At 39.5% G+C, this 27776-nt stretch overlaps 2 protein-coding genes and 1 pseudogene across 4 annotated transcripts; 2 read left to right on the forward strand and 1 right to left on the reverse strand.

Annotated features, from left to right (window-relative positions):
• Positions 1-6024: 6024 nt before the first annotated feature.
• Positions 6025-9129, reverse strand: LOC113165200 (annotated as a pseudogene).
• A 3482-nt stretch (positions 9130-12611) lies between these two features.
• Positions 12612-21328, forward strand: LOC113166197 (olfactomedin-4-like). 2 transcript variants are annotated; one of them, XM_026366193.1, is made up of 9 exons: positions 12612-12665; positions 12743-12865; positions 12968-13186; positions 15311-15464; positions 15853-16080; positions 16447-16615; positions 16989-17420; positions 20454-20579; positions 20887-21328. In XM_026366193.1, exons 1-9 carry the CDS (start codon positions 12612-12614, stop codon positions 20930-20932), a joined length of 1551 nt encoding a protein of 516 aa, XP_026221978.1. In that variant the 3' UTR covers positions 20933-21328. The 2 variants fall into 2 exon arrangements, with proteins under 2 accessions (XP_026221978.1, XP_026221977.1); XM_026366192.1 differs by having other exon boundaries at positions 15850-16080; positions 20887-21327.
• Positions 21329-22382: 1054 nt separating this feature from the next.
• Positions 22383-27102, forward strand: LOC113166199 (olfactomedin-4-like). Of its 2 annotated transcripts, none has more exons than XM_026366194.1 (7): positions 22383-22614; positions 22692-22814; positions 22915-23157; positions 23790-23943; positions 24284-24511; positions 24823-24991; positions 26156-27102. In XM_026366194.1, exons 1-7 carry the CDS (start codon positions 22561-22563, stop codon positions 26589-26591), a joined length of 1407 nt encoding a protein of 468 aa, XP_026221979.1. In that variant the 5' UTR covers positions 22383-22560; the 3' UTR covers positions 26592-27102. The 2 variants fall into 2 exon arrangements, with proteins under 2 accessions (XP_026221979.1, XP_026221980.1); XM_026366195.1 differs by having other exon boundaries at positions 22385-22614; positions 22939-23157.
• Positions 27103-27776: the final 674 nt, after the last annotated feature.

The raw sequence follows: 27776 nt of genomic DNA on the forward strand, positions 1-27776 counted from the left end.
ACACTGTCTTCAGGTTTCTCTCTCGCATTCGTAAACGCATCTCAAAAACCTGGAACCGTTGCTTTACAGGGGACCACACACAGACGCCTCTGTCTGTGGGCACACAGGGTTCACAACAACTGACTTCCTCACACTCAATAGAGCCCTGTTGTTGTGCATGTGGGATGTTCTACCTGTGCAACTGCCCCATATCTGCCAAGGACCTTCAGTGTGCAGTAATATGGGGCAGGAGGTAAATCTAGGTACCTTACTGCAGGGGGCTACCTAGATTTGGTACCTTCCTGCAGTGGGCTACCTAGATTTGGTACCTTCCTGCAGTGGGCTACCTAGATTTGGTAGCCTCCTGCAGGGGGGGGGGAGGGTTTGGGGTATTAGGACCACCACAGTAGTCAGTAGTGTGGCCTCACAACACAAAGACAAGAGTTTGACTCTTTGTCCTGTGTGTTTGTGCGTTTGCACTCTGCCTACTGTGGTGGTGTGGGTTTACTCCGGGTTCTCCGGTTTCCTCCCACATTTTTAAAAACTAATCAATTCATCATTTAATAAATTTAAATAATCAATTCCTTCTTATCTCTTACTTTCTTTTTGTTGTATTTATTGTTTGTTATTTTCAGGTGAGTCATTTTATGTAATAATAAAATGAGTGAGAACAAAACTCATAGTATTAATATTATTACACTCATGACCCTTAGCTTAGGTTATCCTAGGTTTGTTTAGATGTGTTCGTGCTGACTGAAATGTATTTGGAGAGACCAGATCTTGAAGAATTTATTGACGCCTCTTTTCAAATATCATCTAAATAACAAACCAGAACCTTCTTCTCTAATGTGCATGAATTCATCTCTATGCCCTTCAGAAAGTCGAGTGACTGTGACAACATCTCATACTTTTGTCTTCACGTGATAAAACAGGTGTTACTACTCTGAAACTGTGATATTTGGGTTTTGTGGACATTTTGAAAAACAGACAGACATTTCACAACAGGTGGACAATTGCAAACATGTTTTGCTACGTGACCTACCTTAAAATGTTGAGCAGAAGCATTTGTACAGTTCAGTCTGCACTGGCACAGACACAATAGACACAATGAGACACAGCAGACGTCAGAGGGTGGTGTAGCTGCAGGTGTGGTTCCTCATGAAGAACGTGGGAACCACAAACAGTCCAGGTGAAGCTGTCCAGGTGAAGCTGTCCAGGTGAAGCTGGTTCACAGAAAGCTGTTATCAAAATAAAACCTGACAGCTTTCAGAAATCCAACATTAGAACATACTTTGCTTTTTTTACTTGTTTGTTTGTTAGTACATACGTCCACCTGATTGTTCACAGTATGAATCAATTCAGTAGAAATTGACTATGTAGAAATAACATCACAGTTCTGACTGGTGCTATGAGATCAGCTTCTCTGTAAGTTAACATCCTGGTATGTAAATGAGGTTTGGACAAACTAAATGAGTACACTGGATCATTTAAGACATACCCCTCAGATACAGATCGAGAAATCCATTATCCGTCTCTCTATCTGTATTTTGAAATTAATATTTACGGAATTCTGCTTTTTCTGAGCTTGAACGGATTCAGTTTTCTCCACTTCTGTTTTGCTGACTGTGTGAAGACTTTAGAAAAAGTGACTTCAGTCTATTGGTCAACATGTCTGTCCACCACTTCCACTAATATTATTTTGATTTTTTACATACATATGCACATTTGTGATCCCACCTGAACGTCTTCAGATTTTATATATTTGAACTACATTTTGGTCAAAGGACAAAGGTCAGTTCCAGTGACATCACACCCATTTTTTGGAGTGCTATATCACCTTGAGGGAATTTCATCACATGTGGCACAAATGGTTAGACCAGTGTCATGACCACTGTAGCTTATTCTACCTTGAGATGATTTTTTTGTGAGACAAACATGGGTTGACAGCTTATTGCAGGTTCAGCTGATAACAGTCATTACTGGTAATCATCTGTGTGTGACGGTATCAGATAGACTCTTTAATGTGAGCACTATATTTTTTGCTGGTAATGATGGTGTGATGATGAGTGAAGGTAAGGCTATTAGGCTATCATTATGGTTCGATCCCTCCTTGGAGGCAAACAGGATGGACTTCCTGCAATAACTATGAGGATGTACTTTAAGTGCTCACTAAAGCCTCAGCTGCAATACTGAGTATTTTACTGCACTTCAACTTGTTTCACTTTGTTAAACCCACTGGTTCCTACATACTGTAAACTGACAGCTTATTTGCAGCACCTAAATCCACTGGACAATTGAAGCTTTTCAGTATGGAGCCAGCATTTTCAGTCCAAATTCTGTCTGTGTATCTGCAGTCTCCTCTTGGCTAAAGAGAGAGAAAATACTCCTAATACTGTTTTTTTGAAGCAATGAGAAAACATAGTGCACTTGTGCGGGGAGGACACTATAAAGAGGCACCATGAAGTGGTGTAAAAAAACAGTTTAAATTGTCCCAGTGGGGTTGGAGTACTTGTTATGTAGTCTGTTTTTGTTCACTTCTGTCTGGCCTTGAATATAATTCTGCAGCTCACAGTCTACAGCCAATGCCAGCTGCTCTGTGGGGCTGAATTTAAGGACAATGATGTCGTTACCATTTACTAATTAACACTAAACACAAAGTACAGCAAGGGAGACTGATGAGAATCTCATTAGTTTTTTGGTCAAAGTATTTGGTCAAAAACAAAGCACTGGATTGATGTTTACTCGAGGACAACACAAGCTTCATGATTTATACCAATCCATCCACAACACAGTAAATTTGTTGTACTCAAATGCAGAAATTACAACTTAAAGCTACAATACGAAACCCAAACTTAGTGCTAGCATGAGCAAGAAATGGCAAGAAATAAGAAGCTACAAAATGTACTAATCAAGCAGAAATCATTGCTGATCTTATCTGATTGTTAAGAAGAGCGAGTCAAATAGGTCAAGTATATATATGTCTTACTACCTTGTGAGTCTGACTTCACGGGAGGTGTTAACAGCACTTCTCTACAATAAGATCTTTTTGGAGCACATTTCTACTAATAATTATTCAAAAAACTACCAACAAAATACTGTGGAAACTTAGAAAATGTAACTAAGGTATTAAGGGAATTGGCCTATGTGATGGATAAATATAAAACATGTAATAAATATAATACTCTACAGCATATTACAGGATCACATACTTAATGTTAATGCATTAATAATGTGATCTGATCTGCAGAGTCTTTTTTCAGTTTTGGATTTTTCTAATTCTGGATTTTGGATTTTTAAATTCTAAAGAAGGCCATGGCATCTGAGTTGTTTGATATAATTGTTTGATTTAATTATCAATCAATGCAATAACCTTTAATAAATGCATTCAGGGATCCCTCGTGCCCCATGGGGGGGCACTATCCTCCATCAAGAGAAAAATGTTTCACTTGTTGACGCAGTGTGGTTCTCTGCTGAAGAAATACTAGTTGCTAATTGTGCAAAATCAACGGGTGGAATATGTTTAGTAGGGGTCAACAGGTCATTTTTTCTCAAAGGTTCCATAGCAGGATAAATTCCACCGTTTAGTGACGGTGCAGAAAATAAAAAAGAGGATCAACACATACATGTGAAGTGATAACTTCAACAAATCTCTTAGGAGTAATTAATTCAGCCCAGGACTTGGTCACTGACCCTATGAACCGAGACACTGGATCTGTTGCCTCCCAGCTTGTTTCTATACGACATTTTTACTGTGGTGGTTTTACTGGTCAGCTCCTTTCTATTGAAAGCAGCTGAGCAGCAATGATAAAAGACGGCATTTAGAGCTAGAAATGATGACTGAAGGTTACCAAAATGTTACAGCATCCCAGCATGTCATTACAGAACATGTTGATCCTCCCCAGCCTGCTTTCCCTGTACAGAAACACAAAATCAGGCTGACCACATACACGGCGACCATGAAGTCTTGTCCTGAGCCAGCCGACTGCTGTTGGACTTCTCTAAATCTGCAGGGCAGCAGGTCTGTCATTATGCGAGCACAGCTTTGGGTGTGTCTGAGAGGCAGCCAGCCAGAAACTGGAAACCAGGCCACAGCAGTGGAAACATCTGTCCTCATCTGACTTCAGTGTGACGTCACACTGCCCCCCACTGTGTTCAGCTGGTACTGCATATAGCCTCCAAACAGAATGCACTGTACTGTACTATAATACTGTATGTTTCAGTACTTGAAGTATTCGAAGATATTTTGACTACAAATTTAATCAAACATGTTTTACATGCATTTCAAATGATAACAGTCTAACCAGATGGTCATATCTTTTAGTCATACCTTTAGCTTCAGTTGCTAAAACTGTAACTGTACAGTCACGTTCCAGTTGAAGCTCAGTGTATGGTTTTACTGTGTGCTCGTAACATTTCCAGTGTAGCAGTAACAAACACATTTTCTCAGCACAACAACATTTTTAGGAACATTTTTGTTTCCGGTGTATGTCTGTGGTACACAGTAAAACATTACGGTTGGATTTTTGTAAAAATATAACAATACATGCATAAACACCAGATTTAGTTTATACAATAATTATTAACAGGCCGCTCTACAGGGTTACACTAAAAAGACCCACTGAACTCTGTTACACAGTGAATGTTTGCTTTGCTGGCACAAAGCATGTGCAAATGAATCATTCAGCACTTTGGAGCCTTTTGGACGCTGGAGCTAAGGTGAGGTGAGCAAAGCAAAGCAAAGGGATGCAAACTAGTTGCTTTCATGTTAATGAGAGGAGTTTTCTTTTGTATGTTAATGTGTCGATGCTTGGCTTTTCTGAAAGGAGTGTGAATAAACATGTTGGTTCTCATAGCACAGGTTGCCAAGCTAATGGCTTAAGTGTTTTCTCTTAATAGACAGGTGGTGTAGGCGAGGGAGAAACAGAAAGAAAAGAGAGAGGCAGGAGAGGCAGGAGAGCGATGCAGTAGCAGGTCAGGAGAGAGAAGACCACTTGTGCAAATTATCAACAGCTAACGAAGGATTCCCAAGTGGAAACCCTGTTTTAACCTCCGTCATAAGTTCACAACATTAACATAAAGTGATCAGTCACACATATTCTACACTCTCTAAAAGAAGTTTACAAGTTTTCAACAGCTCTTTATTTATGGGTAAAACCTGAAGTGAAAACCAAAATAGAACAACACTAATGCCTAGTACAGAAAGAACCATAGGGGCCAACCTTGAACCAGACGGTTGGGACTGGTGTTTTCAGCAGACAGTTGGGGTAAAAACTGGAACTGACTGACTGACGGACTTGTGCCTCATCCCTCTTTCTCATGGCTCAGCCCAACAGCACACTCTGCTGGAGAGAAACGATCACTGCTGACTTTCCATGAACCAATCTCCATGTCTAAATACTTTTTCTAAACTCTGTTTCATTGGTCATGATGTAAATGAAATTAACACCCAACTCATTCTCACTCAGGCTACACTAGTCACATGTTAGTATCTTACAGTTTCCTGAGTGATGGTCTGTATCTTTATAATAAGTTTTTTAAATAAGCAATGACATGTTTCACATACCATAAGTCATCTTCCCATGTTTCTATGCATTTGACTCTGCAGTTCATTGTTTTGTCCTTCTAACTGACACTACTAACTAGCCATTTACAATCAGTTAGTTAATTAGTTAATCATAATTATGACACAATCGCTTCACAATAATTATAATCAGCTGGTATCACTAGTCACAAGTTCATGCTCTTGTTGTTAACTCTTCTTCGTCATTTTAGTCTTTATTCTCTCTTGGCATCATTTTCTGAACATTGGTTCTGACCCACCTTCTCTAGCCAGGTATCTAATTTTGGATTTGGTGTTTTTTAAGGCCCCTGCCCAGTGGTTCTGATATTTGGAAGCTGATTGTGGATGCTGCAGTTTGGATTTTGGATTCAGACCTCTGATTGTTGGGGCTCTGCAATTTTAGTTTTCAGTTCAGTGATGACTTATTAACCTCAGTGTACAGCATACTTACAAAGAAGAGGAAAATGATCATTACTCGTCTTTTATTTTATTTTTCATTCATTTTTTATTGGTATTATAGCAACATATCCTTCAGTGTTATTACATTAAACCACCTCTGTTACATATACAGTAGATTTCATTAGCATTTTAAAAGCCTTTTGCTAACACTGTCTAATCCATGATGGCATACATAGTTTAGTCTCGAAGTTGACCTTTTCCACCATTGCTATGTTACATAAATACGGCTAAACCTCAACTAGCCAATCAGAAGTAGGCCTGGTAGGCCAGGAGATATCCATCATTGTACATGTAGATCTGCCTGTTGGTGGGGTTGTAGCTCAGACTGGCTACTCCTTTGGCTACCTTCTCCAGTGGCAGTGCTAGTGAGTTGTCCTCTTTGCCTGTTGCTGTGTCGAAAGCGTAAAACACCTCTTCACGGAACTCATCCACATAACGCGTGGCGTACAGCACGCCGCACACCATGAAAGCATTGCTTACTGCCTTCTTGAATAGGCGTGTCTCCCACGTCTGCGAGACATTAAGTGTCTTGGCATCGTTGTCCCAAACTAACCGGCTCACAACTAGATTACCGTGGTTAGAGACAGTGGCATAGAGGGCCCACAGTCCGGTCTCGTCTGCCTCCACATCCACATCACTGTTGGCACGGCAGTCATAGTAGCAATATGGGAATTTGTTGTTGAAACCCACTCCAGTGCCTGGTAGTGTCACGCGTTGGACTTCATTGGTGTTGAGGTCATAGCGGCAGATATCTGCGGAGCGGTAGCAGTGATAGTACAGCGCTTCACCATACAGGACAGAGCTCGGACCCTCAATCGATTTGGAGTCGGTGTAGGATGAAGCAAAAGTAAAGTCCTTGTAGTTGGCAGAGGCCATGAAGTTTTCATAACTTTGATATATGCGCAACGTGTTTCCCGAGGTGTGGCCGCTCACCAACGTCTGAACCCAGTAGCTGTCCTTCTGCCCCTCGCTGTCAAACTGGGCCTGTTTACCCCACGAGCCAGAGATGTAGCTTTTACCAAGGGGACTGACCTTAGTCATGATAGGATCACTTATGTTGGTGATCAGGCCCTTGAGGCAGTACCTGTCCCGGCCTGGAATCAAAGAAACACAAGAAGATTCTCAGTCACTGAAGTCACGGTTATCCCAAAGGCAACTGGACTTGCTGGAGGTTCTTGACTACATTTGCCTGACTTCCTGAAAGCTTCTTCTGTTCGCACCAGTAGATTTGTTAAGATGTTGACGGTCAAATACATATTGATTGTTGCCAACCATCAAGTGTGACATGACTGCCAGTCATAGGAAGGGATGACAAGACTGTACAGCCATCAACATGTACAGATGCACCTTTGGTATAAGAAAGGTGTGAAGATTTGGGGATTAACAGAACATCTAGTATCTATCTAGGGCCAATGGTTTTGGTTGAAGAAGTGAATATTTAGCAAATTCAAAATGCTTAACATCAAAATACTTTAAGTTCTGAGTATACCTTTGAATTGTTAACACAAGCAGCCAACTTAAAGTCCTGTAAATCTCACTTTCATGGTAGATGATATTAATGATTGTTATTCTTTTGCACTGTTCCCATAAAGGACTTCAAACATCTGACTGCACCAGAGAGCAATTCGGATGATATTATGAATTACAATATATTCCTCAAGACTTACCAACTTAATACAGTAACCATTAACCTAGTAACCTAGAGTAAGTAGATTCATATCATCACAACATTAGTAACATCCATGTTTTACATCACAGAAGTGACACATGCTCACACTTACCTCTGAAATCTTTGGGGAATTGACTTGCAGGACTGAGCGCTGTTCTTCAGGTAGCGCAGCTTCTCCTTGACAGTCTTCATGTTAATTGTGTCTGACGTTTTCATCCTGACTACATCTCTACGCAGTTTACCCACCTAACACACACACACACACACACACACACACACACACACACACACACACACACACACACACAATATATATATAGTACTTGAATACAAGTGTGTACTGAGTGGTGTATCTTTACATTATCATATCTTAATACCTCATATAAACTACAGTACACTTTTACTTAGTCTATTTTTTCTTTTGTTTTAGGTTGACGATGTGCGATGATCTAACATAATAGCAATGGAAGCATGTTGTAACAGCTGTTTTAAATTGCCATTTGCTTGTTTTGCTTTTGCTGCACCTCTACGGAGAGCTTCTGTGTCTGGGCAGTTTTCGACTGGCTGTGAAGGGAGCTGATGTCTGTCTCCAGCTGGCTGAGCTCGTCACCCAGCAGACGCAGAGACAAGGCCGTGTACAGGCCCTGGTGATGCAAATACTGGAAAGGCTCCAGTCGAGCTGTCACGTTGTTAACCAGAGCCTGGATACGAGGGAGGCGCTGGATGGACAACTTTACCTGCAAAGGAATGGAGAGAGACTGTTGTCTTGCAATGTTGCCTCATACAGTGTAAGGATGTCTTTTGAGGATTTTTTTTTTTTTGAGTTTTATCATGTTATGTCACTGAACATTCCCACTGACCTGATTGAAGAATGTGAAATTCCCAAATCACCATCACTGAATCAGTTGTTTCGAATAAATGCTTCTAATCACTGTAGTATGGCTCACTACCAGTACATCCATTCATCAAATTAAATAGAATCAGACTGCAGCACAGTCCAGTGGTGATGTCCCACATTGTACCATTGTACCTCAGTGCTTACCTGTTCCTGCAGGTTATGCAAAGAACCTTCGCAGGACTGAACCTGCTCCAGCACGCCCTCGTACTTCACAACGGGAAACGACCATGCGGCAACGTTGACCTCACATGCACACGAACCATTGTTTTTCCGTCCAACCACACGCTGAGGTTGGCCATCATGCTGCAATTACACATAACACTTAATGCAAACTATAAGAAAATAACATTTGATTTACAAAATAAGGCAGGAGACCTGTCTGCTCCATTTATCTTATCTTGATTTTTTTTTCTAAGAGTAGGGAATCAAGAATAACTCACTGTAAGTGACAGCAGCAGGAGCAGCAGCAGCATCATGTTTAAAGCTGGAGGAATCATCTGCACACTGACTGATACGGAAGATGTTAGCTTTGGAATCTACAGCCCTCCTTTTCTCTGTGCTCTGAAAGATGCAATAACAACAAAGTTTTGCTGACAAAGCTATAAAACCACATGAAATTTAAAAAAAATGTCACACTGTGGAGTTTCACAACCCCTGTGGTCAACTGGGAATTTTTCCATTTCCCCGTTCATTTATGCAATGGTTATTATTTCCCATTTGTAACATCCTGTGCTTTTTTTTTTTTTTTTTTCAAGCCCTGACTCGTAAGGTAAGTAGACATTAACATATATCAGTAGTCTTTATAAAACAGTTGTGCTGCTTTTCAAAGAATTGTAAAAAAACACCTGAATGATGTGAGTTAAAAGAAAAAAACAGCAGGTCGTGGTGGAGGTCAGCATCTTTATGAAGTCACTGTATTTTTTGATTGATAGTCAGTTCATGAGTCAAGAGAATAATTACAATAAAAATTAAGAACAGAAAAAATGCAAAACTTCCACAAAGCGACTCTATCGGTCTGTGGGCTTTAGACCTACTGTATGTAGAGGGGATGGGGGGTCTTTTATCATCCAGCTGGGTCTCTTGTCACATTTGAAATGTCAGGGGACACTTCACCTCTAAACCTCTTATGTGGTGACATTAGAATACGAGTGTGAAGTCCAAACAGGAGAAGAGATTTGTCTTCTGGTCTTCTTCTTCTTTTTCTTCATCTGAAGAGCCCTGAGATTTATCATGTTTGAACAGCTAGTCACTATGTACTGTACTGTAGTTAATCACTCAGACTGCACACACACACACACACACACACATACACACAATGATGCATTTACACACAAATACACACTCGCAGCCCCTCCCATCTGCTAATGCTTTACCAGGGTAATAGCTGGTTCACGTGTTCACGTTTACTACCATCTGCCTTGAAAACACTGTTATGAGTACTCACCTTGATGATTACGTGGAGAAGCGTGTGGAATGCATCAAAACACTCCAATTTAGTGAATACCATAAGAATTGACAGTTGAACTTATACATTGGGGAGTATTTTACCACAGAATTCAGGGATTTGACTTGTACGGAGCTGTAGTGGTTACTGCTGGAGTTTGCATATTATCCCTGTGCCTTTGTAGGTTTCCTCTCACAGTTCAAAGACGAGCAAGGTAAAGGTAGAATTATGTTTGTCTAAAGGTTCATGTAAAAACTGAGTATCGTTCAGTGTTATGGGCAACTGTATGTCTCATAGAGGCTGACCTGTACACCTCTGAAATCTGTGTATGGAGTAATCTTATTGGTAAACATCACGTCTGAAAGAAGGATCAGAATGAAAAAAAAGGTAAAAGAAATCAAAACAACAACAACAACAACAAAAAAAAGAAACTGGCAGCGAGGTCGGAAAATAAAAACCCGTCCTCTTCATTTAAGCACTCCAAACTGCGACTGTAAGTGTGAATGTGAGTAGCTGTCTGTATTTGACTCAGTGGTAGCTGTGAGGATAAGTGAGTGTAGCTAATGCATTAGTTGTATATTATGGGATTGCAATGGGTGTACAGCATTCTGTCATGATCTTGTCCTGCATTTCCTGTCCCTGGCTTTTAATTTGACACCCCTGCTTTCCCCTCTCTAGCTTCACTTAACCCTCCCTCATTAAGTTCTCCTGCTCTCCCCTGCCACTAATCATCTGATCTGATTCACTTGGTCTTTCCTGCTTCTTTTTAAGCTCCTCTCAGACCTCATTTCCTTGCTAGATTGTCAATGTTTGTATTGCTTTCCAGCCTCCTGCTTTGACCTTGCCTTGACCTTGCCTTGCTACATTGTTCTATGCCCGCTCGTGTTTGCAGTAATTTTCTGTTGTTGTTCTGTCCTTACCGTGCTTTTTGTTGTTCTCTTCTGTTTTTGTTTTTGCTTTTGCTTGTGACTTTGTACTTCACCATATTTCATGTTGTTTTTTTGTTGTCACTTTGTTTTTTGTGCTCAGGCCCAGTTTCCTACCCAGTTTAGTGCTTACGTAGTTCCCACTCCCTGCCTGGTCACTAGTCTCTTCAACTAGACATTTTTGCAATAAACTCAAACATTAAATTTTTCCCCTAATGGCATTTTAATTGGGTCCATACTAACCTATCCCTTTATCAGGCAATCTGGATTTGAGAGCTAATGACAAAAAGGGCTTCATGTCTGTCTACATCAGTCCCTGTTCCAGACAAGGCAGGGCTGGACTGGTTAGGACTGGAATGGTTTACCATTTTACTGACACAGGTTTGTCTGGAATCTTATTGCATGTGTGGCACACCACAGCATTAAGCATTAAATAGATATTGCTGTCTGAGTGCGTGTGGCGTTTCTTCAGTAAATATTTTGAGCAGTTGGTGCAGAATAATCACTTTCTGTTCCTGAATCTTATCACCACACACAAAAGGCCGAAATTCTGAGCTTTTGTCTCATATCTACCTTTTAATTTGAAGCCTAAATGTGAAGATCAAAGACATAAACTGATTTTCTAAAATACGTTAATATGTTGTGACTGGTGCCCGAAAGAAACATTTATTTCTAATGCTACACCAGTAATAAAGATATTTAAAATGTTGCCACTACCATACACAATACATTTACTACACAGCTGCTTTGCAGAGCAAGACGTTGTACTAAAATCCTGCTTCGATGTTTAACATTAGCAGTAATTTGTTAGTAATGCTACAAGTGTGTTTGACTGTAAAGTTAGTGATAAAAGTGAACCAGAATGCTAAAAGGTCCTTTTAACTGGATTCAGAGTCGATTTTTAAAATGCACATGACCCTGGTTTTCTGTATCATTTGGTCATAAAATGTGTTCTGTTCATCAAAGTCACAGGTACAGACGAACGTTTTGTTCCAGATTTGTTAGCTAATCTCCAGTTAGCTGTTTTAGGTGTCATTGACAGTGGGTTCCCACATTTTTCTTCCCACCCCAACCAGTCGAGCTAGATGGCCGCCCACCCTGAGCCTTGTGCTGCTGGAGGATTCTTCCTCTAAAGAGAGTTTTTCCTCTCCGGTGTCGCATAGTGCTGCTCAAGTGCTGTTGGATTTTCTATATAATTCTGTCTACAGTTATATTTTGTAGGGTCTTCAACCTTAAAGTCACTGGTACACAGTAAAGTGCCTTGAGATGACTTCTGTTGTGATTTGGCACTATACAAATAAAATGGTATTGAATTTTTATAAACTAACTAAACTTTGAATATTTGAATTATGCAATCAATATGGGCATTAACAAAAGAAACCTGAGTTCAGTTATTAATCCAGACTCTGTGTCTGAGCATATTTCAACATGTTGAGTTACAAATGCAGGTCATTCCAGAGGGCTCACCTACTTTTTTTTAACCAATGCACACAGAATGCACTTCCCTTCATTAGATGAAAAACTCCATGTGTTAATGCAATTTAAACCTCAAGGAGGAAGTGAACATATTTTAAAGGAAACGTGACCTCTTGCATATACACCCACAAAAATGCACATCAGTCATATTCAAACTGTGAGCAGGGGCAGCTTAATTCAGCTCTGATCTTTGATCCACAATGAAGCCGTTCGTCCTCGTGCTACTGTGTGCTCTGTTCACTTTTACCAAACAGGTAAGTGAATACTGTAAATACTCAGGCCGGTAGTGAGTATCATGCTGTGTTTAATCATCTTGCAATCATCATTTCAGGCAGCTCCACGAGATAAGTGTGTGTGTGAGTTGACTAATGCAGAGCAGACCTTCCCTCATGACAAACTCAGAACAGTGGAGGACGGTGCATCAAAATGCAACAGTGACATCACTCCCAAAATGGTAACTATACTATTTTCTAAACCAATTTCTAGAACTCCACTTTTGCATTGTTGCATTCCCCTTGTGATGTGTAATCAGAGGACCTACCTGCTCTCCACGCAGACTCTGGAGCTGGAGAGTCTGCTTCTGGGTTTGGAGCGACGTCTGCCCCAGCTGCAGGAAGACGTGTCAATGCTGGAGAGGGAAGATGATGGAGAACTTTATGGAGTTCTCAGCCTGCAGGTGATAGAGAACGAAATGATGGATATCAAGCAGCTCATCGACAGGCTCAACATTACCACTCTTGGAAATCAGCGCCTCACTACCAACGTCACTAAACAGGTAGATACAGTACCCACACGCTATTCAACACTAATTTGATCCAAGAAAACAGTGTGATTGTGCAAGTTTAAAATACAGTTTTGTTTTTTTTGGTTTGATATCTAATTTAAAATAGGGCTAAGACTCTCACTGTTTTGTAAAATATCCACAGAATCAATTCTACAGATGTTGTGACACTGACATTTTGGATGTTGATGTAAGATCTATGCCTATTGCATTTTCACTGCCAAACACATGAAGATGAAACCTTATGATATATATATTACAGTGTCTTTTGCTCTTTAAAGTTAGCAATGGTAAGAATAAGATAATAATATACATTCACCTCTGCAGTTCTCTTCTGCTCTGCTGGGCTCGTTTTAGCATGTTTGAGCTTGTTGTTTCGGTTTTACAGTCCACAACTGTACTTTACATTTTAGTTCTCTATGACTGATTTCCAGCAATGTTTTACATAAAAACCTTAATTAAACCCAGTGAACACTACCTGTAAGCAGGTTCATTAGCTTGTCTGCCCAGTGGTAAGTGCTCTGTGGAGCATTAACTTTGGTTTGTAAAAAGTACTTCTTCCAAATAGGGGTAAAGGGAGTTTTTGAACTCAGTTGTCAGAAACCTGTGTGTTTACACATGTGCTGGATGTCTAAACGTTTTGAGTCTGCCACTAATATATCATATTAATTTTAATAAGTGATGTCAGTGTTGATTTTGCAGCTTGTTGTGCCCACCCCCATGTGATTGATAAATACATCAACTAACACAGGTTTTACATCAATTAATACAAGTATGAAATTTTTCATGATTGTTACTGTGGCAACAGCGAGGTATGTTGCCTCAGAAAGATTCAGAAAGGCTCTTAGACTCCCACTGCTATTGGGTTTTTACATAATGAATTGTGATTTTTTTAAATTAAATTGTTATTTACTATTGTTGTAGTTCTGTATGTGATGATGTTTGTGTGTTACTGCTGACTGTACAATGATGTTTCCCCATTGGAATATTAATAAAGGATCTTGATCCTAATCTAGATATATAATCATGCAACAAATTACATTAGATAAATCTCACACAGGGTGCAGGGTGGGTTCAAATCTGTGTGGAGTTTGCATGTTCTCTAAGGGCTTCCTCCAACCATCCAAAGACATGTTTGGCTAATTGGTCATTCTAAATTACCCATAGGTGTGAATGGTTGTCTCAAATAGGGGTATGTTGACCCTGTGGTAGAATAAATGAATAAATACTGAGTATAAGTGTGACCTAAAATGAGATCAAATTTTAACAAAAGTCCTACAACTAGATTGTATACATGGAGCAGAAAGTGTTCAACACAATTGTTACCCTCCCTAAGGAAGAACAAAGAACAAAGATGTAGTAGTCCAAGAAGTCCAGCATAATGTCTAGAAAAGGTCTTTCTTGACCTTTTCATCCTTGAGTTGAAGGTGTGCTACATGGAGGAAATGAAAAAAGGAGGTCACAAAAATTACACACACTTTTGCATCACAAACCTACTTGAGACAGTTGAATCTTCTACAATAAATGAATGATTAGTTTTACTTTTTTACAATTCTTACAAATTGTTTAAATTGGGTTCCTTTTATGTAGTTTTCAGATGAAAAGTTAAATCTAAGCATGTGGTATAAAACCCTATAATGCAGCTGTATGTGCCAACAAGAAGATCAAGTGATTGTTTATTGATTGATTTATTATACACAATTGTATAATGTTGGTTAAGAAGTCATAATTTCACTATATTTTACACCAGCTTCTACTTATTGATGTGTTCTAGTTTTTGTTATACTTATTTATCTTAGTCAATTGCAACAATAAAGACCTACTGCAGATCTGATTACAACTACACTGTGCTGACAATGTGTTATTAATAGTAAATCAGCTGGCATTTTGTTTAATTTTAAAACATGCTGTTGCTTTCTTAATGTCTCAGTGTTTTTCCTTTATCAATCCATGAATGAGTTAAGCGTCTCTGATGAGTAGGAACGTATTCCCATATATACATATATGTATATATATGGTATTTGTAGAAAAAAAATTGTGATCGTTATTGCATATGTGATGAATCTCATACAGTAAAGTTGGACTAAACATTGTTATGTGTGCTGTGCTGTTTTACAGCTGAAGGAGCTGAACGCAGAGATGAAGGGGCTGGAAAAGTACGACACCATGGAAATAGTGAAGAGTCGACAACGTAACCAACATCTGCAGAGAGATCTGAACCAGTGCAGGAAAGGATTTCACCCCACCAACAAACCCACTCAGCCTCCACTTGGTAAGTTCTGAACCCACCCTACACACCAGCTCGTGGTGAGGTTTTGTCCTTCTCCTTCATTTTCACTGGAAACCTGGTAGTTTGTACTTCGTTGAGCAAATCTGCAGAGTAAACCTACAGAAAGTTAGTCAAAATAACACCAACATGAGGGGTCATTCTGCGCTTTGAACCAGAAAGTGGCAGAGTAATTGATTTCGCTCACAGCTGTGAAAGGCCTTTGACGGCAACAGCCAGTGCATTTAGTAAGATGTAACTGTAGGAAGATCTAAGCAGCAATCCCTATAAGTGGAATGATAAACCAGTTGACTTGTCCCTCAACCAGCTGTACTTAGTGTCCTTACATTTGCATGGTTCCTCCTGCCTGATTCACTTTACATTTCCACAGCAGTGAGGTGTCCCCATGGCCAGTTTTTTAACATCACTGGCCCCAGGGTGTACACAGCAGGAGAGTATCCTGGCTCTTATGCATATGGAGCCTGGGGTCGAGATCCCAAACCAGCAGCAGGGAAGGAGAACTGGTACTGGCTGGTAATGATGACCTCCAGCAACAGATACTCCAACTACATCCGTCTCTACTCCAGCCTGAGTGCTCTCATTGTTGGGGTCAGCGTCCCAGGTAAAGGACTGCAATAGCTTTAAGTGTCACTGTTAAAAAAGTACTACCATTCAGTTCAGTAGAGTTCTAATGTACAAGAACATGTGTTAAAGCCTTAAAGGTGATTACAATGATCACATTGACATGGAAAGAATGATGGGGAGTGTGTTGTTTATTATTTTATCAAATGTGCATAAATCTTTGGGAAATGTACAATAGCCCTGAGAGTACAACTTAAAAATCCCTTACAAACACAACAAAATTGAGAAAACTTAATCAATAAAATCCAACAACTTGTTAGCCCATCGCCAAAGATTTAGTGACTGTAGTTGATTCATATTTGTTTCATCCACGCCTCCCCTCCCCGTAATATTCTTTTTCTTTCAGGCAATGTCCAGATCCACTCCTCTAACCCAACCACCAACACCATCCAGGGTCCAAATGTCGTCATGTATGGAGACAACCTGTACTACAACTGTTACAACCAAGATGCTGTTTGTCGATTCAACCTCACCACCAAAACTGTTACCACCTTACAGCTGCCTAAAGGCACCAGGTTCACTGCTCTACTTTGTCTTTCGATTAATTCATAACTGAAGGAAACCCGAGTTGAACTGATCACAGACAAAATACTAATTTGTATCGTTCTACTGAGCACAAACAGAAATGCTGGCATTTTTCTTAAGAAAGCAGAATGTAGGTTTTTCAGTGAAAATCAGTGTCCAATATACCTAATAGATGGGAAATAAAAAAAAAAACTATTTCATAGTTTGTAAATAAAAAATATTCATACTGAAATTATATATAAGCTTATACAGTGCATTTACATATAAAAGACATACTGTTATTATAATATGTGTACATGTGAGGAGACCAAAACCCAACCACGACCCACCCACAAACATCAGTTGTCTTTTTTGTTCTGTCAGGTATAACTCAAAGGGTAACTTCTGCCACCTTGAAGAATGCTACCCATACACTGACTTGGACCTGGCAACAGATGAGTCTGGGGTCTGGGTGATCTACACGACCAAACAGGACTTTGGTAACCTCGTCCTGTCCAAGGTGGAGGGGGGGGAACCACTAGCACTCGGACAAACCTGGAGAACCTCAGTCTACAAGCAGGGCGTGACCAACACTTTCATGGTGTGTGGTGTGCTCTACGCAACTCGGTTCATCAGCAAAGAGCTGGAGGAGATCTTCTACTCCTTTGACACTGCAACAGGGGTAGAGAGGTTCGACATTGGCGTCTTCATCCACAAAATGACGACCAACATTTATTCCCTGAATTACAGTCCTGTGGACCACATGCTACATGCCTACTGTGACTCCCACATGGTCTCCTACAAGGTTTTGTTTAGGTAAATGAATCATATTGACATTTCCATAAAATCCTTTGTTTTTACCATTTTTAAAATATTGTCTTTTCAAATAAAGGTCAGTCTCCAACAAGGAAAAAACAGGAGTCGCTGTGAATAAGGGATGTAATGGCAGAACAGTTTGTAAATGCAGATGATCATTTTCAAATTAATATTTCAAAAATAATCAAACAAGACATACAGTAACTCTGGACTTCCCTTTTTGGAGAATGGCTTTGGCATAAAACCTGGTTTAAATTGTGTCTCAGTGAAAGGTTAAAGGCTGCTGAATCAGCATCAGAAGATATGATTCAACTCTGTGGCCTTGTTGCACAGCAACACAGACATCCTGCAAATGTGTTTAATTTAGTCCTTGCATTAGTGCATTTCATATAATAAGGCACCAGGAAGCAGAAAGAAGATGTCAACCTTCCAAAGAAGTCTCTGCCTTCCAAAGAAGACAAGACTTGTTGCTAAAATATAAAAAAACACTAGTTTTTAGTAGTTTTAGTTTCTTCAAAATATTGAGGTCATTCATCAGACCACATATTGAGATATTTGTTACAACATCAGTTTTCTGTGCAGCAGAACAGAGCATGTTTCTCCACCTTTGCATCCATTGTGTTTTGTTTGTTTGTTTGTTTTTTGTTTTGGTACTTATCAACTGCTGGAGGTTTTTCTGACCGTGAATGTTCAAAACTACTGCACTGGTAAAACCTAATCATTTATAATTGTTGTACACTGAAGTTTTTTAGGTTTTAAATAAAAACTGGATATGCTTATTGGGTGAGCAAGAGAATAAAGTGGCAAAGCTGCAAACATAACTTCATAGTTGGTTGCAGATCCCATGTTTGCAATAACTGCATCAAGCCTGTAACTCACCGTGTAGTTCATTACATTGTTGGTTTCCTCTTTTGATGTGCTTTTCCAGGCTTTTACTGTAGCCTTCTTCTGTTGTTTGTTTTGTTGCATGATGAAGTTCCTCACAATTAGCTTTTATGCAGTTTTCTGGACATTGGCCGACAGAATGTCAATTTACTTTAGGATTTCATCCTATTGCTACCATCACAAGATCTGTCATTAATAAAGATTAGTGAACATGTTCCATGTTCTAAACAATGATTTTACATATGGTTTGGATCATGGTCAAATGTTTTCTTTGTCCACACTTTGACATTTCCATCTATCACTTATATTGAGATTAGTCTTGGTCTTATTTGCCCATTAACCTCTGCAATGTTTATACCTCATCTATGTATTTATTTCTACAGCTGCTGAGGGACTTGCACCTTGTGATATTCTCCTCTATATTTCCGCTCATAAAATCTTCAAATGGTGAATTGTAATGTGCCATTCTCAGTTGTCTTCTTGTCTCCTTGCAGCTCTAACAGTGCCTTTTTTTTCAAGATATTACAGCCTTTTGTATTAGCTATGTCCATTGGTTCCTCTGGTTGATTTCCTCTTTTCTCACTTTCAGCATGTGCAGAATAGCTTGCATTTCCCTCATACACAACTCTCTAGCCTTTATGTTGAGTTTGATTTTATTTTGTAATATTTATTTCAGTCCTATTGGTTAAAACCCAAGAATGAAACCAAGAGTAGTCATTTAGAAGAATTTACTGTTTGAAAATCTTGTTGCACATACCTAGGTAACAACAAACACCTGTCAGTTGTACATTGCAATATTGTGCTCATTTATAATTTGGATGCCCTGATAACAAGGTATTATGTTCTATTGGGTAATGCATCTACACTGGCAAGAAAAAACACTGAGATTTATTGGATTTTCTATACTAAAACACTGAAAGGCCTTACAAGTCTTTTCCAGAATTTTCTATTCAAGCCCTCCAAGGTGCTAAATCAGCTTATAATAAGTTCATATGCCGTAAATAATAATGTTGGTTTATATTTGGCTCTTCTTCCACAGTGAGAGTCTTTTATGTTAGAACTTAAACAGCTCAACAAGAAACCTGTCAGTTTATACTTCTCTTAAGAACAGAAGGTTATTTTCTATGAGATATAGACAAGAAATTATCAATGTCTTTAAAAAGTGAACACTATAGTCTTCAGAGACATTCTGCAGCTATCTCCAATTGGAACAGAAGATGCAGTTGAATGCCCAAATGCACATCTGTCCAAGAAGACAAGTACTTACATGTGTCCTCTTAAAAAAACAGAAACTTCACTGCATCTGAATTAACTACATCATTGAATAAAACTAGAAAGAAACCAGTGTGCAAAGATGACATGTGAAGGAAACTCAGGTCAGCTGGCCTCACGGGTCATGCAGTGGACCAAGATGAACAAACAGAGGACTTTAGATGGCTGGAAATTCTTGTGAGCCCTAGTTCAGATTCAAGCAAAGCACACACAGACACAAATATACATACAGAGCTTAGACACAGAGCTCATGACAGAGGCCTGCCTAACACCATCAGTGATGCATGGAGGTGGAAAAGTGATCATCTGGAGATGCTTTGCCAGTGGGCAGTGGGATTTGCTCCATGTGCAAGGATACCACTCCATACTAAGGGACGTGCCCTTCAACTGATTGAGGATAACTTTATTTTGCAGCAAGACACTGACCTCACGTGTCTTCCTGTATGTATAAAAATCATTTGGAGAAGAAAGTAGCTGCTGGAATGATGGCTGATGGTGATGGACCGAAGGTTTTGGGAAGACTTCCCAACCATCACAGCAGACCTGTGGGAAGTGCTGCAAAAGGCGTGGAAGGAAATTAATGTCTGCAAAAAACTGATCAGTAGATCAGTAGCGATCAGTAGCAGTCGGGTTTGTCAGGCAGGTTTTACTTTGAAGAGCTTTCTTTTCTTGACAAAAGTAAAGTTTAACATAAAAATCAGATTTGAGCAATATTTAGTGCTCTGTCACCATGTGCTGATAAATGAATTGTTCATTTCTTCTCATAATGCACTTCTTCTCTTTCTCAGATATCATGGCTAATTTATATTAAGCGATGACATCATTAGCTGGGAAATTGCCACTCTTGTCTAATTAGCTTTGCCTTATTCTTTTTAGTTATGAAATGGAATCCACAACTCCAACATCAACAGAAAGCCCCTACCCATCTACAACTCCTGGTCCTAGTCTTGTCCAGACCAGTCCAGACCTGTTCATCTTCGATGTTGGATCAGGCAATGAAAGGTAAGATATTTATACCAAGTCTTGTTGTTTTTGCTAAGTTGACAGATAATCTACTGCGATACTCAAAAAAACTTTGAAAAAAAACAATCCATATCTTGAAAAACGGTTATTAATGAACTATAAAAAATGTTGAAATATTTAATAAAAGTACAAAGACAGCATAAGCGATGCATACATAAAGTTACAGTAGCTTCTTTCAGACATTATTGATAGACATTGTTACACATACAATGACACAGAATTGTGTCTACTACAGGCTACGCTCATGACTTGTAATTGGCACTATCTGTGCTGTGTATTACAACAGAATTCTCTGGGACGATACTTCAGGACAGGACGACTCTCCTTTTTAGAGCAACGTTAGCTCCTCTACCAGAAACTGTATGTCTTTATCGAAATACTTACACACATATTGTTCACAGAAACTTACTGTCATAGTTCTATCTACTTATGTTTCGTTCATTTTTTGTTTTCTCGTCTTTTCTCACCTCTACACATTTTTTGCCAGATGTTGATACTGTAATCTTTTTCCCTTGGACAAACCGACTGTCTAAAGAATATGAATATGAATATCTTTACCTTTTCCTGCCTGTGTTTTTAAAGATTTATCTAGGACTCTTGAGCTTTGTCTTTTGTTTTCCATGCTAAACTCTTGGTTCACTTTGCATGTGATTTCTTTTTTACCTACAACTTCATGCAAATCTGTTTTCTCATTATTAAAACAAACTCTTCCACGTACCTGTCTGTGAATGTGACTTAAAATTCTGGCCTGTACAGAGAGTATCTATTAATACTTTTAGAAAAGCTGTTGTCTCTTTTGGTGACATGAGTATACTTCCTGTGTTGGACAGCTGTTTTGTAAGGCAACAGGTAAATCAGCTGCAGCTCTCAGAGACAGGTGGTGTCTCAGGTTTAACTATAATTGAACCCTCTGGTTATTGAAACCTCTGTCTACTACTGTAGACACCACGTGCATGTCTGAGAAAAACCACAGAATTAAACATTATATTTAGTTTTGCAGTCTGAGTGGAGCTTCTTCAATGGATATTTTGTATATAAGCTGCGGAGGTCACAATGGTAAAATAACCTGCACAATGACGACTTTCTGTTCCCGAATCCTGTTACCACTTCTTCGTGACAGATATTGTATTGACATCTCTATAAACCCACAAACCACTGGCACATTTTAGTCACTGTTTTCTCTTCCTCATTTATATTTCTGTGCCATCGTGTTACAGTCCTGTGGCCTGAAGGGCGAGGGACCTCTGAGACTGGGCGAGAGCCAAATATTTGCTCAAAACTTCCCTACACACACTGTTGTTTCTGCCATAACAACATAAACGCAGGGTCAGATGCATTTTGCTCTGGTTGGCACATTTAACCTTCTACTAAATGAGAGTACATTGCTACACTTTTCATTAACCTTCTTGAAAACTGTTTCTGCGTGTAAATATTTTTCCAATTAAATAGACTTTGTTTGTGTCTGATTTCAATGCGAAGGTTATATGTAACTGTACAGTTTAATATTCAAAGTACTGTAAAATTGAACTCTTTGCTCGCACAGTCCCTCACACAATGAATGTTTTAAAAGTTGATTCTACTGAGGCTCTTAGGTTAAAGCTAGCCTACAATTACAGGTAGCCTTTGTAGACATCAATAGCCATTGGGATCACGCTTTTTTCAACCTGTACAGAATATGTTTGAGAATACTGTAGTTGGTGTGGCAATGATTTAAATGCATTGTTTTCGTTCTAAGCTCATTTTAAGCATATTCTCTATAAAAATATTTTTCCACTGTCCTGGACAATGTGTAAAAATCCATTAGTTGCAGCAATCTTAATCACAAGGAGGAAGTGATCTTATTCTGAAGGAAAAGTGACACACAGACACAAACACTGTCTCACTGCTGCTACAGTCAGACATAGTCATATTTAAACTTTGTCTAAGGACAGTTTCATTCAGCTCTGATCTTTGATCCACCATGAAGCCGTTCGTCCTCGTGCTACTGTGTGCTCTGTTCACTTTTACCAAACAGGTAAGTGAATACTATATTTTTAGGCAGGTGGTGGGTATGTAGTTTTTTCATGCTGTGTTTAATCATCTTGATTTCAGGCAGCTCCACAAGATAAGTGTGTGTGTGAGTTGATTAATGCAGAGCAGACCTTCCCTCATGACAAACTCAGAACAGTTGAGGACGGTGCATCAAAATGCAACAGTGACATCACTCCCCAGAGGGTAACTACTACTATTATTTTCTAGACCAGACTGTAAAGAACAGACCATTTGAAAAACTCCACTCTTGCATTGTTGCATTCCCCTTGTGATGTGTAATCAGAGGACCTACCTGCTCTCCACGCAGACTCTGGAGCTGGAGAGTCTGCTGCTGGGTTTGGAGCGACGTCTGCCCCAGCTGCAGGAAGACGTGTCAATGCTGGAGAGGGAAGATGATGGAGAACTTTATGGAGTTCTCAGCCTGCAGGTGATAGAGAACGAAATGATGGATATCAAGCAGCTCATCGACAGGCTCAACATTACCACTCTTGGAAATCAGCGCCTCGCTAACAACGTTACTAAACAGGTAAATACAGTACCCACAAGCTATTCAGCACTAATTTCATCCAAGAAAACGGTGTGATTGTTTAAAATATAGACTTTTTTTATTTTATTTTCATGATTATCAAAAGTGCATAAAGTGTTTCTTAAGATTTTTGGTGTATGTCTATTGCATAGGTCTATTTTCAATGCCACAAGCTTATGAAGTAGAAACTTTCTGATGTAGGTGTTAAAATGTCCTTTAAAGATGCCTCAGTCAGCATTCTTATGTTAACAATGAATTGATTAACTTTGTGTAATGTGATGCTGTACATAGTAACTGAGATTACTTAGTACTTGGCTTATTGTTGTGATAGTACAGCCCACCACTGTACGTTACTCTTTGGGTCTATCTCACTGCTTCCATCAATATACAAAAGCAGGCATCGTTTTTCTTTAATAAATAAAATAACCAAATAAAGATAAACCTGGTTTACACTTCATATTCTATATTTATTTATGAACAGTGTGTGTTGTAATATGTTGCTTTTAAATGTATTTTTTCTAATTTACAGTATTTTTAGAAATTCTTTTGCTTTCTTAATATTCTTTCCTAATCAATCCATGAGCCAAATTTCTCTGAAGAAACATTGTGATGTGTGCTGTGCTGTCTTACAGCTGAAGGAGCTGAATGCAGAAATGAACGAGCTGGAAAAGTACGACACCATGGAAATAGTGAAGAGCCGAAAAGCTAACCAACATCTGAAGAGAGATCTGGACCAGTGCAGGAAAGGATTTCACCCCACCAACAAACCCACTCAGCCTCCACTTGGTAAGTTCTAAAACCACCCTACACACCAGCTCGTGGTGAGGTTTTGTCCTTCTCTTTCATTTTCACTGGAAACCTGGTAGTTTGTACTTAGTATAAGATGAGCAAATCTGCAGAGTAAACCTACAGAAACTGATTAGAAAGCTGAACATCAGGTCCATTCAAGAACCTCAAATGATGATGATAATGATTGCGTCTGTGAAAAGCCTATCTCATCTCATGCTGATGAGTAAGAAGATGAGAGAAAAATGTTACAAGCTCCAAGACCCAATCCCAATAACCAGGAGAATTATCAACCATATTTACATGGTTTCTTTGTCCCCAATTCACATTTCCCCTGCAGAGAGGTGTCCCCAAGGCCAGTTACTTAACATCACTGGCCCCAGGGTGTACACAGCAGGAGAGTATCCTGGCTCTTATGCATATGGAGCCTGGGGTCGAGATCCCAAACCAGCAGCAGGGAAGGAGAACTGGTACTGGCTGGTGATCTTGACCTCCAGCAACATCTACTCCAACTACGTCCGTCTCTACTCCAGCCTGAGTGCTCTCATTGTTGGGGTCAGCGTCCCAGGTAAAGTATGTACTTCAACTGTACATGAGCACAGATTACAGCATTGCTTATAATTAATGCAATAATGCTGAAATAGAAAAAAAAGAAATGGTAAATATGAGCTTGGCAATATTCTAGTGTTCTTGTCAAAAAGAGGTGTTCATCTCCAGCCTACTGGTTCTTACTGAAGACCCAAGTCTTTGAAAACAATTCAATATATATTTAAACCTTTTAGCAAATGTGGAAGGAACAGAGAAACAGCGCATTTGTTGGGGAACTATTCAGCTAAGGTGTGAATCACATTTCACTATTTCTTCATCATCTTCTTTCAGGCAATGTCCAGATCCACTCCTCTAACCCAACCACCAACACCATCCAGGGTCCAAATGTCGTCATGTATGGAGACAACCTGTACTACAACTGTTACAACCAAGACGCTGTTTGTCGATTCAACCTCACCACCAAAACTGTTACCACCTTACAGCTGCCTAAAGGCACCAGGTTTAACTTTGTTTTTCAATTAATTTACACTTATTGAATTATAATCAAATTGTTGAATTATAATCAAATTGGCTGGTCTCAAGCTAGCGTTAGCCTAAGTAGCTTTTACTTTAGGCCAAAGGTATGTTGATAATAGTAAACAGTGTTTTCTCTAAATAAAAAGCATAAGGAGGTCTTGCCTACAGGACAGTACTGAAGGTAGGTTTTGAACCCCAGTCTTGCACATGGAGGGCAGTGAACTTACTACTATCCTATCAAAAAGTCTGATCTTTCATGTCTTTATTGAGAACAACCATAAAAACCTCATAGTGCTAGTGGAAAAAGTATGTGAACCATTGAAAGGCATACCTGGATTCTTGTTCAGAAAATTAGTTTGGAGGTGTGGACTAGAGCTTCTTTAAACTTAGAACTGGTTACCATCTGTATTCATGAGTCTATAGTAGATCAAACATTGAACTAGCATGTCTATGTCAGGACACCCCAAAGGAAGTTGCTGCTTACTAAAAAGAACATCACTGCACGTCTGAAGTTTGCCAGAAAGGCACTGATGAAGTATAATGAACTATTGGGAAAGAAAACACAGCACTACATTTTACTGCTTGGCATCATTAAAACATCATCCCAATCACAAAGTATAGTGGAGGAAACATCATGATGTGGGCCTACTTTGATGTATTGGGGCTTGACCAGCTTTCAGTGATTGACTGGAAGTTAAATTTTCAAGTGTATCAAAATTCTTCAGGGTAATGTAAGATTGTCTGTGTGTCAGCTGAAACTCTGTAGAGGTTAGGTGATGCTACAGGACAATGATGCAAAACACCAAAGTAAGTCCACAACAGAATGGACTCAGAGAAACTAAATCTGCCTTTGAGTGGCAAAGTCAGAGCCCAGACCTTAACCCAATAGAGATGCTATGAAACGACTTACAGAGAGTCACTCATGAGATGTGTAAAGAATATGACAGAGCTAAGGCACTTCTGCAGGAAGAATGGGCTAAAATTGCTCTTGAACAATGTGCGGGTCTGGTGGAGGGGTTCACATATTTGTTCTACCAGCCTTTGTTTTTTTTTTTTTTTTTTTTTGGTTGTTCTCCATAAAGGCTACATTGTATTTGTAAATACTCTTGATTTAGTCCGAATTCAGTTGTCTTTTTTGTTCTGTCAGGTATAACTCAAAGGGTAACTTCTGCCACCTTGAAGAATGCTACCCATACACTGACTTGGACCTGGCAACAGATGAATCTGGGGTCTGGGTGATCTACACGACCAAACAGGACTTTGGTAACCTCGTTCTGTCCAAGATGGAGGAGGGGGAACCACTAGCACTCGGACAAACCTGGAGAACCTCTGTCTATAAGCAGGGCGTGACCAACACTTTCATGGTGTGTGGTGTGCTCTACGCAACTCGGTTCATCAGCAAGGAGCTGGAGGAGATCTTCTACTCCTTTGACACTGCAACAGGGGTAGAGAGGTTCAACATTGGCGTCTTCATCCACAAAATGTCGACCAACATTTATTCCCTGAATTACAGTCCTGTGGACCACATGCTACATGCCTACTGTGACTCCCACATGGTCTCCTACAAGGTTTTGTTTGGGTAAATTTATGTTAACAACATTTTACACCAACTCTGTTATTCAAATGATGGCATCACAAATCAAGAGTCCACAAAAAAGGGTTTACCAAAAAGCACTGAGGCTGTGTGAAATTACATGAGCTATGCATGGTGGTGTATTTACTCCTGTTGTCTGATGAAATACTGCACATGATTCAAATGCACAGCGCCACCGCTAGATGGTGCTTTAGTCCAGACAATATTAAAACATATTCACTCTTACATTAGTGTGTCTTCAACATGGCATCACATGTCTTTGTTTAGGCTATGACTTATACATGGAGAGACACACACACGCTTTCTTTCATTTCTTGCTTGACCTTAAATATACAGATTACAAATACAATTCATTTTGGTGTCCGGCAGCTTGGCAATGCTATTGTAAACTATGGTAGAGGCAGGAGTTGGCTGTGTTTGTATTAATGTCTTGTAAATCCATATAGCCTGGGAGTTTGTAAATGCATGGCACAACAATAAAAATCTATCATTTCAACTGATGCTATGGAGTGCATGGGATATTTTGTAAAATCTTGTTTTTTGAAGTTAAGCACGGGATCAAATATTCAGTTCCATGTATTTTTAAGGCACAAAACATCAAATTTCAAAGAACAGTTTCCCTGACTTACAAGTAATTTGTAAATCTTAAAATGGACTTATATCCAGAGCTAACAGAAACCACCTACTGAATGTCACTGTGTCACATTGCATTGTAATTCATATTTCTAATTTATTCAGTATTTACTATAACCAGTTAGGTCTGCTGCTGCAGTGGGTCTGCGTTTGCATTGGTATGAGCTGGCTATTAAGACTTGATAAGTAGTCAAGTCAGTGTTTAATTTCAAGCTCCCATTATCAAGGGCTCTGCACAATTTCCACATCACTGAATTGGATGACGTCAGAGAGACAGAGTGACAGCACTAGAGACCCGACAGGACAAGCTCCAGTAGATGTCCTGTACTGACAGCAGGGCGTGTGTCTGAGTACTCACTGCTCATAGAGATTGATGAAAATTAAGAAATGAGACAAAGAGGAGTCCCCAGAGCTGACCTAGAAAGTCCCTAGACTGGAAGTGCAACCTGTTCTAAAACTGTGCAGTTTTGTCAAAAAGCATTTTAGGCAATCAGACTTATCATCTTTCTTAAGAATGTTGTTTTTTGTCATTGAAAACAGC

This window comes from Anabas testudineus, chromosome 6 (assembly GCF_900324465.2).
Source record: "Anabas testudineus chromosome 6, fAnaTes1.2, whole genome shotgun sequence".
NCBI lineage: Eukaryota > Metazoa > Chordata > Actinopteri > Anabantiformes > Anabantidae > Anabas > Anabas testudineus.

Excerpts from the sequence above, each read along its gene's own strand:
- LOC113166197 (XM_026366192.1), top strand. The coding sequence starts at position 12,612 with ATGAAGCCGTTCGTCCTCGTGCTACTGTGTGCTCTGTTCACTTTTACC. Across the intron at positions 15,465-15,849 it reads ACCCACTCAGCCTCCACTTG|CAGTGAGGTGTCCCCATGGC; the intron begins GTAAGTTCTGAA and ends ACATTTCCACAG. Across the intron at positions 17,421-20,453 it reads TCCTACAAGGTTTTGTTTAG|TTATGAAATGGAATCCACAA; the intron begins GTAAATGAATCA and ends TATTCTTTTTAG.
- LOC113166199 (XM_026366194.1), top strand. The coding sequence starts at position 22,561 with ATGAAGCCGTTCGTCCTCGTGCTACTGTGTGCTCTGTTCACTTTTACC. Across the intron at positions 24,512-24,822 it reads TGTTGGGGTCAGCGTCCCAG|GCAATGTCCAGATCCACTCC; the intron begins GTAAAGTATGTA and ends ATCTTCTTTCAG. Across the intron at positions 24,992-26,155 it reads CAGCTGCCTAAAGGCACCAG|GTATAACTCAAAGGGTAACT; the intron begins GTTTAACTTTGT and ends TTGTTCTGTCAG.